At 39.1% G+C, this 14150-nt stretch overlaps 1 protein-coding gene across 1 annotated transcript in view; it reads right to left on the bottom strand.

Moving 5' to 3' along the window:
- Window position 1: 1 nt before the first annotated feature.
- Window positions 2-14150, bottom strand: part of fcho1 (FCH and mu domain containing endocytic adaptor 1) — a 50472-nt gene continuing 36323 nt past the window's right edge. The window contains exons 14-27 of the mRNA XM_032573159.1: window positions 13939-13963; window positions 12910-12966; window positions 11538-11589; window positions 10387-10511; window positions 8976-9968; window positions 7946-8052; window positions 7669-7861; window positions 6168-6282; window positions 5920-6075; window positions 5195-5327; window positions 4289-4485; window positions 3151-3215; window positions 1086-1253; window positions 2-486 (exon numbers count right to left, since the gene is read on the bottom strand). Coding sequence (XP_032429050.1) covers window positions 458-486; window positions 1086-1253; window positions 3151-3215; window positions 4289-4485; window positions 5195-5327; window positions 5920-6075; window positions 6168-6282; window positions 7669-7861; window positions 7946-8052; window positions 8976-9968; window positions 10387-10511; window positions 11538-11589; window positions 12910-12966; window positions 13939-13963 — 2415 coding nt within the window. The 3' untranslated portion in view covers window positions 2-457. The remainder of the gene's footprint in view (window positions 487-1085; window positions 1254-3150; window positions 3216-4288; window positions 4486-5194; window positions 5328-5919; window positions 6076-6167; window positions 6283-7668; window positions 7862-7945; window positions 8053-8975; window positions 9969-10386; window positions 10512-11537; window positions 11590-12909; window positions 12967-13938; window positions 13964-14150) is intronic.

Raw genomic sequence — 14150 nt, 5'->3', positions numbered from 1 at the left:
GTTTAAGCACATTTGTTTATTATTTAATCAGTTTTGAACATCACAAAAATCTCTACTTAAAACAAGTTTCTGCTTTACAAACAGCTTTTTCTACAGTTTTATAGAAGATCACAAAGTTGGTACAAAGATACAGTATTTACATTAATTAAATACCCTAACTTCCATGGCAGCAATTTTTAAAATTTATTTATTTTTTATAATTTACATAAAGAGATGCAGCTTATTTTCCAGTTTCTTGATCCAAACACACACAACACAGTCTGAACAAAGAAGCTTCAGTAAAAACGGTTTCTCTCCAGGAAAACGCAGCACAAGCAGAAGTTAGAGAGAAATGGTAGAAGAAGAAAAACGTTGGTCCTAAAACAGCAGGACGCGTCAGAAGTAAGTGCACGGTGTCCTCCACGACTGAACGTTGAGTTTGATGCAGCAGCGAGGAGCCGATCAGGAAGCTGATGGGTCACAGGGAGCAGCCGGCCATGTACTTCCCTGTACAGGAAAATAATCCAGATTAAAATTAAACGCACCACAAGATTACAAAATGTGACAAATGTATTTTAATCCACCAGCAGAGTCTGGTGAAACCATGTCAGTACCGACCCAACTCAGCGTAAAATTAAATTTTAGTTTTGAAAGAGACGAGAACAGAAGATTAAAGAGTTCAGTCAAAATTTAAAGCGACAGCGTCAGTATTAATAAAATATAATAAAAACAGAGCAACAAAACCTGAAAGCAAATACTTGATAGATTCAGATTAAATTTAATCAGATTGATATTTAATATGACAGAGTAACACATTTTAAATGAGCATATAGAAGTAATAATTTTAGCAAAATAAAAATAAAATACCAGAAGAAAGTCTAAGATATGATGCAATCTGCAGGTCTGTGTGTTTTTTTCTGTTTCAAAGTCCTGATGTGTTAAAAGATTAAAAGTATTTCCATGAAACATTGGAGGAAAAGAAAGAGCAGCGTAAAAAGTTCTTAATGGACCATTTATTTTTAGATTTCATCAGAACTGAATCACCACCTGTGCAGAGATCAAACATTCCCAGATCTGCAGCAATAGATGTAAGATCTCAGAATCACCTGTGGCGAATCTCTTCTTGACCAGCGACATGCGGTACCGGGTTCCCACCAGCTCCACGTCCATGCCCGACAGCGACGTCCCGGAGCCCACAAACTGGACGGCCAGGCTGGGCGGAGGGCCGTGGGGGGCCTCCAGGCACTGCCAGCTGGCACACAGCGTCCCGGAGCCTGGGACACAAAAACACAAAACTCTGTTCACCACGATCCACTGGGCCATTTAGGAGAACCAATGATCCTGGTGCAAAACGAGAAGCTCAACAGGTTTACCTTCTGAAGATTTATTAGTCAAAATCTAACCTGGTTGTTGTTTTAAGAGCTGAGCGTTGAATTTAATGTTTGAGAACTCAGTTTAGTTATTGATTAATAGGATAAAAACATTTCTCCACGTTCTCCAGACTTTTCATTTAACCAGTTAAGTAGAGTTTGATACTAACTGAATGAAGAACAAACGTTTTAACCAAACAGTCACCAGACACACTCCTGCAGTTTTTATTTTGCCTGATTTTGTTTTTTGTTTCTTATATAAATTGTTATTTTGGTCCTTACAACGCCAAACTTTCCACTTAATTTTATACTTTGGTCTGTCTGATGATATGATTTAAAATATTAAATGATTAATAATTTGATCAGTTACTCAAAACTTGAGCAGACTATTTTTATTTTACCAAATACTTTTTTACTTTTATTCAAGTAAAGTTTTATTCAAACTCTATGTGAATAAAGTTATTTTTTAAATTTTAAGCCATTTAAAAATCACTCAAAATGCATGTAAGTCATTTTTATACAATATTAGAAGTATATAAAAAAATGCAAATAAATAATTCAGTCTCTTTTTAAAAATAAAATAAGTATTTTAATGCAATAACAAAGCATTTCTTTATTTGTAGCAAAAGACTCATCTTTTAAAAAAGAAAATAATTTAACATCAAAATGTGAAAAGATAAGCCCTTTGTGCTCCTCTTATCGATACAGTGCAGGGCTGATCTGTTCATTATTTTTTGGATTAAACCAAAAATTACTGGATAGAAAAAGGAGCCTAATAAAATTTTATTTTTTATTTTTTTTACAGTATTTTAATCCAGGTGAAGCAAAAACCTTTCCAGGAGTTAATAAGGAGTTCTGGGAGACAAAGGATTTATTTTGTTATATTTAAATGCAAAACTTATATATTTTGTACAGTTTTGGTTTAAATTACTAGCCTGAGTATGTTATTTTAGTAAACTGCTTTTTTTTGTGTTTGTATACTCCAGCTAATCATTAATCGATAACTAAATCAGACAATATGGACCCTAATACAATTAATACAAATTAATTGTATTAATTAATTTAATACAATTAAATTAAAAACTGTAATTCAAAGACTACAGTTTGTAATCTCTGAAAGTTACATCATGAAACAGAAGTAACTATGTTTGGACCTAAAGAGGAACCATCAACAGTCAGCAAACAGCGATTACAGCTAAAAACAAAATGATCTAAAACTAAACTTTTTTTTCTGTTGACATCTGGAGGAATGACGAACAGAAAAACTCAGAACCCGTCTGCTTCTGTTTACGAGACAGACAGCGAAACATAAACAAGCGGCTCGCTGCTGTCAGACGGCATTAATGGAAACCACTTCAGTCGTAAACAAAGAGGAAAACGCTTTTAAACGGAGAGCAAAAGTTACAGCAACCTTTCATTGTCGCTTCTGGCTCATAAAACAAAACGCTTTTATCTCCCGCCTATTCATGCCTCTTTGAAATTTCCTTCATCTATTTTCTGAGAAATCATAAAAAAATAACAAAAATCTGCATAAATAAATAAAAGAGGCAGAAAAAAGAGAAGTTATTACAAAACTACTGAATATACTCAACATTTATCCTGATTTAAATCTACAGAGGAAATTTTAAAGGTTAGGAAGGAAGGAAAGAAGGAAGGAAAGAAGGAAGGGACGTATGGATGTATGTATGTATGTATGTATGGATGATTCATCTCTCTGTTCCTCTTAATGTTAGACGTGTTAAACTGAAAAAGCTTCATGTTTTCTGAGTCGTTGATCCCGATTGGCTGGCAGAGTTCCGACCTTTGCTGTGATTGGTTGGAGAGAGGTTTGGAAGTTTCCACAGCAGCCGACGTTCCTCAGCGTTCCTACAAACAATCGGGAGCGTCGTTAAGCTTTGATCAATAAATGAAGAGACACTGAGCATCTTCAAAAACAAAATAAATTCCTAGATCAGCTAAACCAGCAAAAAGAGAAAAACTGGAGCTCGAATGTGAAAACTTCCTAGAGACCGAAACCAGTAACTGGTTACTTTTACTCTTAATCTTAGAGGGACTCTGGCATTTCTTACACATTTTATTTTCTTACAAATTTCTGACTTTACAATGTAGTTTCAATAAATTTATGCCTTTAATCATGGAAAAACAAAACTTTTGACTTTTCATTATCAGACAATATCCATGTTTCGTCTTCTAAAAATCTGTAATTAAGCTCAAAGGTTTTTAATAGGCCTAATACTGTCAATGCTGCTTAGACACATTTTTTGTTGTTGTACCAGCAGAGCAAGTAAACATGTCTGTGCTCTTTACACTGCAAAAACACAAAATCTTACCAAGTATTTTTAGTCTAGTTTCTAGTGAAAATATCTTAGTACACTTAGAATGAGACAAAACTAACTTAAAAGTAACTTCAGAATAACATAGGAACTTGTTTTAAGTAAATAATTCCTTATTTTTTATTTTAATAAGTTCTAGTTCCACTGACAGATTTATGTAACTAATAACAAGACTTTTTCCCATGTTACAAAAATATAATTTTCCAGTAGAGCTAGTACATTTTTCATCAATATTAAGGAATTAAGGACTTAAAACAAGCTCCTGTATCCTACTAAAGAGTTATTCTTAAATTAGTTTTGTTGAAATAGGATCTTGTTTTAAGTTAGTAAGTCATTAACATTGACGGTAAAAGTTCCATTTAAAACATGGGAAATTGTCTTAAGTGAAATAAATCAGCCAAATAAACCAATATTAAGCAAGCTTCTATATCTTGCTTAAAAGTTACGTGAAAGTTAGTCTTGTTTTATCTAAACCAAAAATACCTGGTAAGATTTAGTGTTTTTGCAGTGTAAGGAGACCCAGGACAGTTGGATCAGTTAGTTAATGTGATCAAAAGATAAAAATCACGTAGTTTGTTGTTTTTGTCCCTAATCGTTGCTGCTCACCAGGAGGCGGGCGGCTGGCACTGCAGGTCTGTGGCGGTGTGGTCCAGCGGCAGCAGCACCTGGACGGCGGTGAGCTGGGTGGAGGGCGCCGTGGCGGGGCAGCAGTGGTAATCCAGGGAGACCCGGGTCACCGTGCCGCTGCGCTGACACTCCGCCGACAACAACAGAGGCGCTCGACCCGGATCCTGAGAGGAAACCTGAGAGGTTCGCAAAGGGAACGCGTTTTAAAATTCATTTTCAGAGGTTTTCCATTTAGCTTCTTTTTATGTCTCATTTATGCAAAATTGACATTTGCCCTTCCTTTTGGGCCTCAACTGCTTCTAAAGAAAACCAAAGTCCTTAAAAAATAACCAGGCGTTTTTGACAAGGTAATATTTTAAAAATGGCCGATGGCTAAGTTTCATTCAACAGGCACTGCGCCGTTACCTAGCAACCCCAGCCTGTCACCTAGCAACCCAAGCTAAGCTCCAGAAAGTTTGGTCAGCTGGTTTTACCGCTGCTAGAAAAGACAAGTGTTGATGGTCACTTACCATTCAGAAACCACTTCCGCTGCATTCATGTTGGTTGTGCAGGAGGCTGTACTAATGCTTTTCAAAGATGTCCTGTTGTGTAATTGTGCATCTGTTTGCAGCCATTTTCATGTGTGAATGTAAACATTGAGTTGGGGGCGTGGCCAGCAGCGGCTTATGTAGATTTAAAGTGACAAGCCTAAAATAGCTGAAAGGATCTTAAAATAGACAGAACTGAACAGACCGAAAATCTGATGATCTAAGAACGATATTGTGCAAAATATGTAATGAACATGTTTAGTATAACCCACAGACCTGTCCTAAACTTGTTAAGGAAACATAACAGGTCACCTTTGAGATCCATGCAGAAAACTAAATGAGTAAATCAGTTTCGGACCTGATACTTGAGAACGCCGATGTTGTAGTAGGAGGCCTGGGGGTTCAGTTCGGCCTCTTTCTGCAGGTAGAGCTGCAGAGCCTGCATGTTGAACCAGAAGTCCCTGCTGTCCGGGTCACTCTGCGATGGATCGCTGCAAAGCAGAGTTGGGCAGTATCTAGTTACGTTTACTCAGTTACATTTACTTGAGTAATTTTATCATGAAGTATTGCTACTCTTACTTGAGTATGTGTGTGTGTACATATATTTATACAAGCACATCTGTGTTTTTTTGCACATATATTTTTTATTTATACAAATGAATTAGTTTATAGAAAGTATGGTGGGTTTTTTTCTACACTGTACTGGTCTTTTATTGTTTTTTCCATTTCTGCTGCTTTTATTTTGTTATGTCTACTTTCTGCTCTGACAGCTTAAACTTTACAATTTTTTTTGGGCACATAGCATTATCTAATCTTCATTTATTAAAAAAAATTCTGGGTCCTATATGAATATTTTCATTTTGGTACCAACATTTACACAAAATTTTACGTTTTGGTCCACCTGATGTAATTTTTAAATATTAAATTACTGATGTTTTGATAAGTTACTCAGTACTTGAGTAGACTTTCTACTCAATACTTTTTAATTTTTGAGTTTTCTACCAGCCTCTGCGGCGAGGACACAGTGAATTAAATACACAGACAAATAGATCCATCAAGGTTCGGGGAGAGAGGGCAGCTGACCTGTAGAGCAGCTTCTGATTGGGCAGGAAGTTGTCGATCTTTGAGATGTTGACAAGCCGGAAGCTGAGCACGGGAACGTTCGGGTTGGCTGTGAAGATCCGAGTGATCCCGGCTGGGAAGGACATCATTAAATCACCTGTGATCTTCACCAGACATCTGAAGAAGAACCAGAAACACGGGGAGCTCATCCTGTTTTAACCAACTAATAAAATCCGACTGCGGCGTCATGGTGATGTCACCAGGCTGACCGGTTGTGCTGTCCGCCTTTGAAGTATGCGTTGATGTATTCTGTTATGGCGGCTGCGACCGGCCAGGCGTCCTGTGTGCTGAGGGAAATGGGGCTTGGTCCTCTGGACAGGTGGACTGTGGAGAGGATGTAGATGAGGTTTAGGATTCAAAAGACTTTTTACAGTTAAAGATTAGCCGAATGAACTCATGCTAATTAAATTAAAGCTTTTTAATGCAACCAAACCTGGAGACATTAGCTGACCTCTGGAGCTGATCTCTAGATCCAACAGATTCCTGATCATAGATCTGGTCTGGCTCTAGTTATGGTAGCAATAATCTAAACTGTATGTTAAAAGTTATTTTACAACATTGTTCAAATTTCCTAACATTACAGCAACTAAAAAATCTTTCCATTATTTTGGACTTAAAATGTAACTAACCCACAAAAATCAACATTTCTTTCCTGGATTAACTGTATAAATAGGCTATATAGGTTTCTATTTATGTTCCTGTGCAAATTTAGATTTATTTCAGTAAATTTGTTAATATTTTGACTAAAAAAAATGGTCTCAGTGGGCTTTTGGTTGAATTTTCCTATTGTTATCCAAACGCATCTGAGGATGTAACCATCTCACTGAGGCACACGGCTCCACCCAGCAGCTGGATCCAACAGGTTCCAGAGACGGACGACCGCAGCATTTATTGTAATGTTATTCAACTTTTCAAATGTGTTTATGGGTGTATTCACACCAAGTAATTTCAACCAAACCAAAAGCGAACTTTTTTTTTATTTGGTGGGGTTTGCATTCTAATTGTGCTTTTTTGATTATTGCTTCCATTTGACAGAAAAGATGAGGATAAAACGGAGAACAAACAACAGAAAAACAAACATGGAAGTTCTGGTTGCTGCGTTTCTGTGTGAACAATAGTGCGGAACTAAATTATTCAAACAAAAACTAATCTTAAAATAAATAATATATAATATTGTGGTCAAAATTTTTGGAATTATAATTGAATTTTTTTTTTTTTTTGCCATGGGATATTTCAACTTGGAAAAATAAAAAAACTTTTTCTAATTCAAATCACTAATTTTTTTCTCCTGAAGAGAAAATTTTATTTGTGCATGTCAGAAATCTTTGGTTACGGTTCTCAAACTTTTGGTTTTGATGCTTCCTGCTTTTGGTTGAACTCAAAGAATTTTGACAGCTGGAAACATGAACATTGTGGGCGGGGCCTAAAGACAAACAATATAAGACGTGTCCCTATTGGTCAGCGCTGACTAAAGCGGCAAACTCAGATCCCGAGCAGACACAAGGAGTGGTGATGTACTTCTGTTTAAATTCAACCCATATCAATCATTTCCACTTGCCTCAATAATATTAAGACAAATTTACGTCCATACAGCTGTATGTTTGTGTTTTAAAGTCAGCTGAAGTTTGTTATAGCAAAAGTAAAACACATGGTTTGTCCTTTTCATTTACATAAATCATTAATTAAGGTTTATAGTGACCAGGAACTCACTCTGTCTCTGCTGGTCCTGGTGCTGGTAAGGGAGCGGGGAGGCCTGACCCACCCTGGCCGGACTGGGCCCTCGGTTCTGCGACCCCCAGTCGCCGTCCCTGGCCTGAGCCCCCCAGTCGCTCGGACTGGAGGAAGAAGAGGACGTCAGGGAGTGGCTGGGCTCCGGCAGAGGAGACGAACACAGAGACCGGGACTGAAACACAGAGGGACAACATGATGGCCGCCATCTTTAAGGCCCTCGTTCATAAGTCAGATAGAGCTGATGACAGGGACTCACTCGCTCGCTGCCGCTGAGTCGGGCTGACGACCTTTTGGACCGGGTCGTTCTTTGAGGAGCAGCGGAAACCACTTCAGTCGTGTCGGACCTGTAGTTATGTTTGGACCCTTTGGGGGAGAAAAAAAAAGAGCTGAAAACAAAGGCATACCAAAAAAATGGCAGCAAATATAACAAAGATTGATCTGCTTAAATAAAATGAAGAAATGTAACATTCTCTTGAGGTCCAACATGTTTAATGAGGCATTTTTCTCAAGTGAGGTAGAGCATAAACATCTCCCTCAACATCAGACATTATACTTGATGAAAGTAAGGACAGAGATTCACATTTAATACTTCCATTTGGGTCTGTACTCCTTCTAAAAACAGGTCAATCACTTTAAAAACAAATAAAAAAACAAAACAAAAAATTACACACAGCAGTTTTTTTGGCAGTAAGTGTCTGAAAAATGAGTCGTTTCAAAAACCTTCCGAAAGTAACATCCCAAATCAGCAGGCACAGCCGGTCACCTAGCAACCCCAGCAGAGTCCCGCCCATCACCTAGCAACCCCAGCAGAGTTCCACCCGTTACCTAGCAACCCAAAAGGAGCCCCAGTGTGTTTTGTCAGCTGATTTTATGCACTGCACAATGGCTGCTGGAAAAGTGTTTTGTTGTTGACTTACCATCCAGAAGCCACTAGCTGCATGCTTGCTGGTTGTGCAGAAGGCTCTACTAATGCTTTTCGTTAGCCATTTTGGACTGCAGCCATTCTCATGTGTGAGTGTAAATATTGAGTTGGGGGGCGTGGCCAGCAACAGATTATTTGGATTTAAAGTGACAAGACGCCCTAAAACAGCTCATTGTGAAAGGAGCTTAAAATCTGATTATGCAAGGATGATTTTGTGCAAAACAAAATGTAATGACCATGTTCTGTGTAGCTTATAGAGCTTTACTAATGTGTTCAAGGAAGCATAATAGCTCACCTTTACATAAATAAATATTCTATTTGACTTTCTCAACAGGCTGAAATAAAGAGGAGTAAACTTCGGTACCCTTGTGTGAGCCGACGCTGCAGGTTGTCATCTGCGTGTTGAGGTCCAGGCAGTCCTCGTCTTTGTCCGTGGAGAAGCACAGATCCTCCTGAGGTCCGGAGTGCCGGGTCAGAGGAGGGGCGTTCCGCCGCGGCTCGCTCTCTGAAGACCGGTGCTTCCTCCGCTCCCCTCCTCCTCCTGCCTCCATCTTTACGCCTCCGTCCTGTGACTTGGAGCAGCTGCTGTCGCTGAACGGGTTGTGGACAGACTTCCAGTGGGTCAGCTCCTTCTTCGGCGGAGCTGAAGCCACGTCGACTACCGGTCTGCTGCTGCTGTGTGACGGGATAATCCCAGCTGCTGCAGCCAGCGACGACTGGTGAGTCGGACTCCCGATCATCGTGATGGCAAACGGGTCGTCGGACGTAACAGGCGGCGGGAGGCTTCGGTCCCGCTTCCTCTCTCGATCTTTACGATTGGAGGAGGATGAAGAGGACGAGGAGGAAGAAGGAGGCAGGAGAGTTTTTGTTTCGACGGAAAACGGGTCCTTCCGTCTGGTTTCCTGGGAATGGCGCGGCGGTGGCAGGCGGGTCCAGGCGTCAGACAGGTTCAACGTCTCCTGCGTCCTTTCGAAGCTGGCGAAGAACGGGTCCTCTGTGGGAATGTGTTTGCAGTTCCACACCGACGACTCCGACTGGGAGAAAGCCGGGAACCTGACAGAACCGGGTTCCGTGTCTGGAGGCGCCCGCGATGGGCGCGTTGAGGCGACAGACCAGACGTTAGCGGCGGCGTCCTGCGAGTTGGAGCTGCGGCCAGAAGAAGACTCGTGGAAAGCGGAGAGGAAAGGGTCGGCGGGTCGGCTCAGCGTTTGAGTTTGTTCTTTAGTCTGTGACACCGGCGGCCAGGCGGCCCAGCCCGCCAGCTCAGGAGATGGACCAAGAGGCTGATGGGACGGCGAGTCCAAACCGGAGTCTTCAACATTCTCTGGTGATGAGGAATCAGATGAGAAGGCGGCATCTGAAACGCAAAACAAAACATTTTAGACCAAATCAGCACCAGAGCAGGTCAACCATTAAAACCTCTTATGCTCCGGTGTTACACAGTTTAAAGTATTTTAATGTTTTAAATCTACAATATTTAGACTTTAGGGAGAAATTATGCAAAAAACCCCGAAGAACTCATGGCCAACTAAAATAAGAAGATAGAAGGCAACATTTGTGCTAAACTCATGTGATAAATATTGAATAGTGAATAAAAGTGAGAAAAATATCTAAAAGTCAATATTTCTTTACATATTTTGTAACACTAGATTTGCAAACCTACAATGTTATAAAAACCTCATAACCTTAAACTATTATTACTGTATGACTCTTACAAAGTAAAAATATTCATTCACTATGTTCTTCATTTATGAAAAAGTGAACAAAGACTTTACATTCAGAGGCACCAAACGCGTTCTGCTGTCTGAACTGATCTCGGCTGTCGAAGCTTTTGGACTTGAAGGCCAACTCCAGCGGAGGACCAAACAGGCTGTCCGAACCCGACGCTGTCGAACCCAACCTGACGGAGGAAGAGCCGACACAAAGTCATACCTCACACTGAAAGTTAAGTACAATGTAAAAGGCAGTGATTACTAATGCCTCAATTTCAGCTTGTTTTTAATTTTTAATAGTTAATGTGAAATGATTTATTTATCATCAGTTTTTGAAGGGGACATGAACACTGACATGACACTGAATTAAATATGACATAACACAAAGAAGTCCTTATGAATGTTTATGACTGTTATGAAGTGTAAATAATGCTACTTTTAATGCAAAGTTGCATTAAAACGTGCATTAAATGTTCATTAAAGGTGTCAACTTTCCATTAAAAGTGACATTATTTACCAAATGACACTTAATAACAGTCAAACATTCATGAAGACTCCTTCATGTTCATGATTTGTGTTGTATCACGATTATTTATGTCATAAACTCCTTCAAATAAAGTGTTACCAAAAATTCATACTTGAACTTGAGACTTAAAGTGATGTATTGCATTTTAAGAAATAAAAAGTGTTCTTGAATAATAAAAAAATAGAACTGAGCTGGGGTTTTTTTTTGTTAGCATTTTCTCTTTCACATATTTCTTTTATTAGCTTCAGTGGCTACTACAGAAAGCAGAAATGTGATTAATTGTCAGAATAATCGATAGATTACTCCATTACTAAAATAATTGTTTACATCAGCCCTAATTATAATAAAATAATAAAATGTTGTTCATATTTTTGCTGAGAGCTATGCTCTTAAGCCCAAATGTGTACATGCTCTCACTCCTGCATTTCTTTTAAATAAAAAAGTTTTTTTCTTGTCTGACCTCCAAAGGAAACAAGGTTTTGAAAAACCACCTACTGAGCATGGAAGCCATGATGGATAAAAATAAATGAATGATGCAGAGAGGCCAAGGTGAAAACCTGCAGAGCTTCAGACTGCTGAAAAGGCCACTAATGACGCAGCTCAAGATCTAAAAGCGTCTCTCTGCCCTGAAAACAGATGGACATAAAGAGGAGATGAAGCAATGAGGCGAAAGGCAGACCCCTCTCACCTGTCGTGATCAGTGCTGGAAGTGGACCTGCGTAGGCCTTCCTGGTCTTTGTCTGCAGAGACAGGACACACATGAGATAATCTGACTCACAGCAGAGGATGTTCCCTAATCAGTATTAATCAGCAATCTTCCTCGAAGCGCTGAGAGGAGGCGGCACAAGGGAAGAACCCATCAGTCGGTTCCTCTACAATAAATATGAGCATTTAGTCTGGAGTCACTGAGCTGCAACAACTCCTCGCGTCGAGGAGGAATATTAATCTGCTGCTGCTGAATTTATGAGAGACAGACTCCCTCCCACTCCCGCCTAACCTGCCGACAGATAACGACCCAACTGGTGATCAATCAGGCCTTAGAGCACGAGCGGAGTCACCTGAGACTAATTGGAGTGGAGCGGCTCGTGTAAGGTCAGCTAATGAAGAGATTTACTGTCTGTGGGGGGCAGCGAAGGCTTCTCTGTTAGGTCTCTGCTGAAAAATGACATGGAGAGAAGAACTGGTTTCTACGGGAGAGGATTAGGGTTAGTGAAAAAATAAAAAAGAATTCTGAACAGTTTTCTGAGATCAAGTGAGAATTCTGAGTGAAAAAGTCCATATTCTGAGATTAAAGTCATATTACTGAAAAAGTCTAAATTATGAGAAAAAAAATTCAAATTCTGAAAAAACAAAAAAACTGAATTCTGAGATTAAAGTCAAAATTCTGAGAAAAAACAGGAAATCTACACATTTCTTGAGTTCTCGGCGGCTCCGCTGTAGAAGAAAGCGGTTGGGGTTTAGTGCAGCTTGTTTAAATCTTGATTCTGTCCACGGTTTTCTCAAATCTTCCTACTGCAGCTTTGACCCCATAATGTTGAACACATTGTTTTTGATAGGCATATTTCTGATGTGGGGCAGCAGGTAGCTCTGCTGCCTTGTAGTGAGATGGTCTAAGGTTCAAATCCCAGCATGCTGCCTTTCTGCATGTTCTACATGTGTGGGTTCTCTCCAGGTGCTCCAGCTTCCTCACACAGTCCAAAAACATTACTTTTAGGTTGATTGGTCTCTTTAAAATGGGAATCCACATATTTCTGGTTATAAATGACAAGTCTATTAAAACAATGGTTACTTACATCAATATAAACGGATAACTTTTTAGATTAGAGCTGTTAAAATCAAATCAAAGTCACTTTGAAATAAAATCTGCTTAAAATTTTGATAAATTAAAAAGACATAGGTTAGTTTATCCTTTTTCTTGTTTATAATTTTCTTTGCCAATGTTTATACACGTTATTCTTTCCCAGCAAAAGGTGATTAACAGGAAGTCGCCGGCATCGCAAACATAATTTCACTTTGAGTTGATCTGCAGTTTCGGTTTGAGTCGGAAACCGCCGACTCACCCCGATGCGAGGCGGCTTCGCTGTCTTCTGATCGGCCTCCAGCGGCGCTGGAGTTTCCTGTAACCACACAGCAGAACATTTCAACCATCAGCGGCGCTCAGACAAACACAGTTTATAATCAACATACCCTCCCAGCGCTGTGAAAGTACTTAATCTGTTTTTGTTTTTCTGTCACTCATAAATGTTTCGTATCAAAAAACAAGTTTTAATTCCACGCAAAGATAATCAGAGTTTTTAAATTTTCCACTGTTATTTATTAAGGTCAATCCAAACCAGCCTGGTTGTATTATGAATTAACTCTGATTAAACACATTTTTTATTCTATTTCAAAAGCTACACTCGGGTCCGAATAATGATTTATACGGTCTTAAATAGCTTAAATGGAACTTGTCTGACAACACAAAGTAGGCAAAATGTCGTCCTTTAGATTGTAAGCGCCAATCTAAAGGAGTTTAAGAACATATTAGAAACACAGCAACTGAGATCTGAGTTTGGAAAAAGTTACAAGCCATTCATATGGTTTTAGGAGTCCGGCAAACTGCAGCAATAACTATTATAAAGCAACAAATCTACAGTCAAACATGGCGGTGGTAGAGTCATGGTCTGGGGGCTGCTTTGCCATTTCTATACTTGGACGACTTGCTGTAAATAATTAAACCAAAAATTCTGATTTCTACCAGAAAATCTTGAAGGAGAACGTCCAACTATTATTTTCAACTTGGTTCTGCAGCAAAGGCAATGAACTGAAGTGAATGGATTGGACAGAAACCCTACTAAAATCAATGTTTTGGACTGGCCTAATCAAAGTCAGAATTTAGAGATGCTGTGGCTTGACCTCAAACGTGCAGTTTGCTCCAAAAGGCTGAATTGGTCAAAATTCCTCCATAATTAAGTAAAAGGAGGCTAATGAGGCTGGTTTGGAAAGCTTTTTCCTCCTTGTTATTTATTCAAAGCACTGCAGGCTGCAGGAAGGTAATTATGTTAAAATAAAAAAACATTCAAAAAACAAAGTGAATGAATAAAACTTACTGGAGAGATGCCGCTTTGCAGGCATCTGGAAATAAAAAACAGTACAAAAAAAAAGTATTTCAAAGTCAAATAATTAATGGAATTTCTCTGTCTGTGAAAGATTTAAGATTAAGAATTTGTTCGGTAACACTTTATTTGACGGGTTTGTTATAAAAGTATTACTGATTAAACTTTAGCTTTAATAACATAGAGCTACTTAATTTTTAAAGTTT

The sequence above is a fragment of the Xiphophorus hellerii genome, chromosome 9 (genome assembly GCF_003331165.1).
Source record: "Xiphophorus hellerii strain 12219 chromosome 9, Xiphophorus_hellerii-4.1, whole genome shotgun sequence".
Classification (NCBI taxonomy): domain Eukaryota; kingdom Metazoa; phylum Chordata; class Actinopteri; order Cyprinodontiformes; family Poeciliidae; genus Xiphophorus; species Xiphophorus hellerii.
The sequence above is the reverse complement of the archived record's forward strand: the minus strand, read 5'-3'. Positions and strand labels throughout refer to the sequence as shown.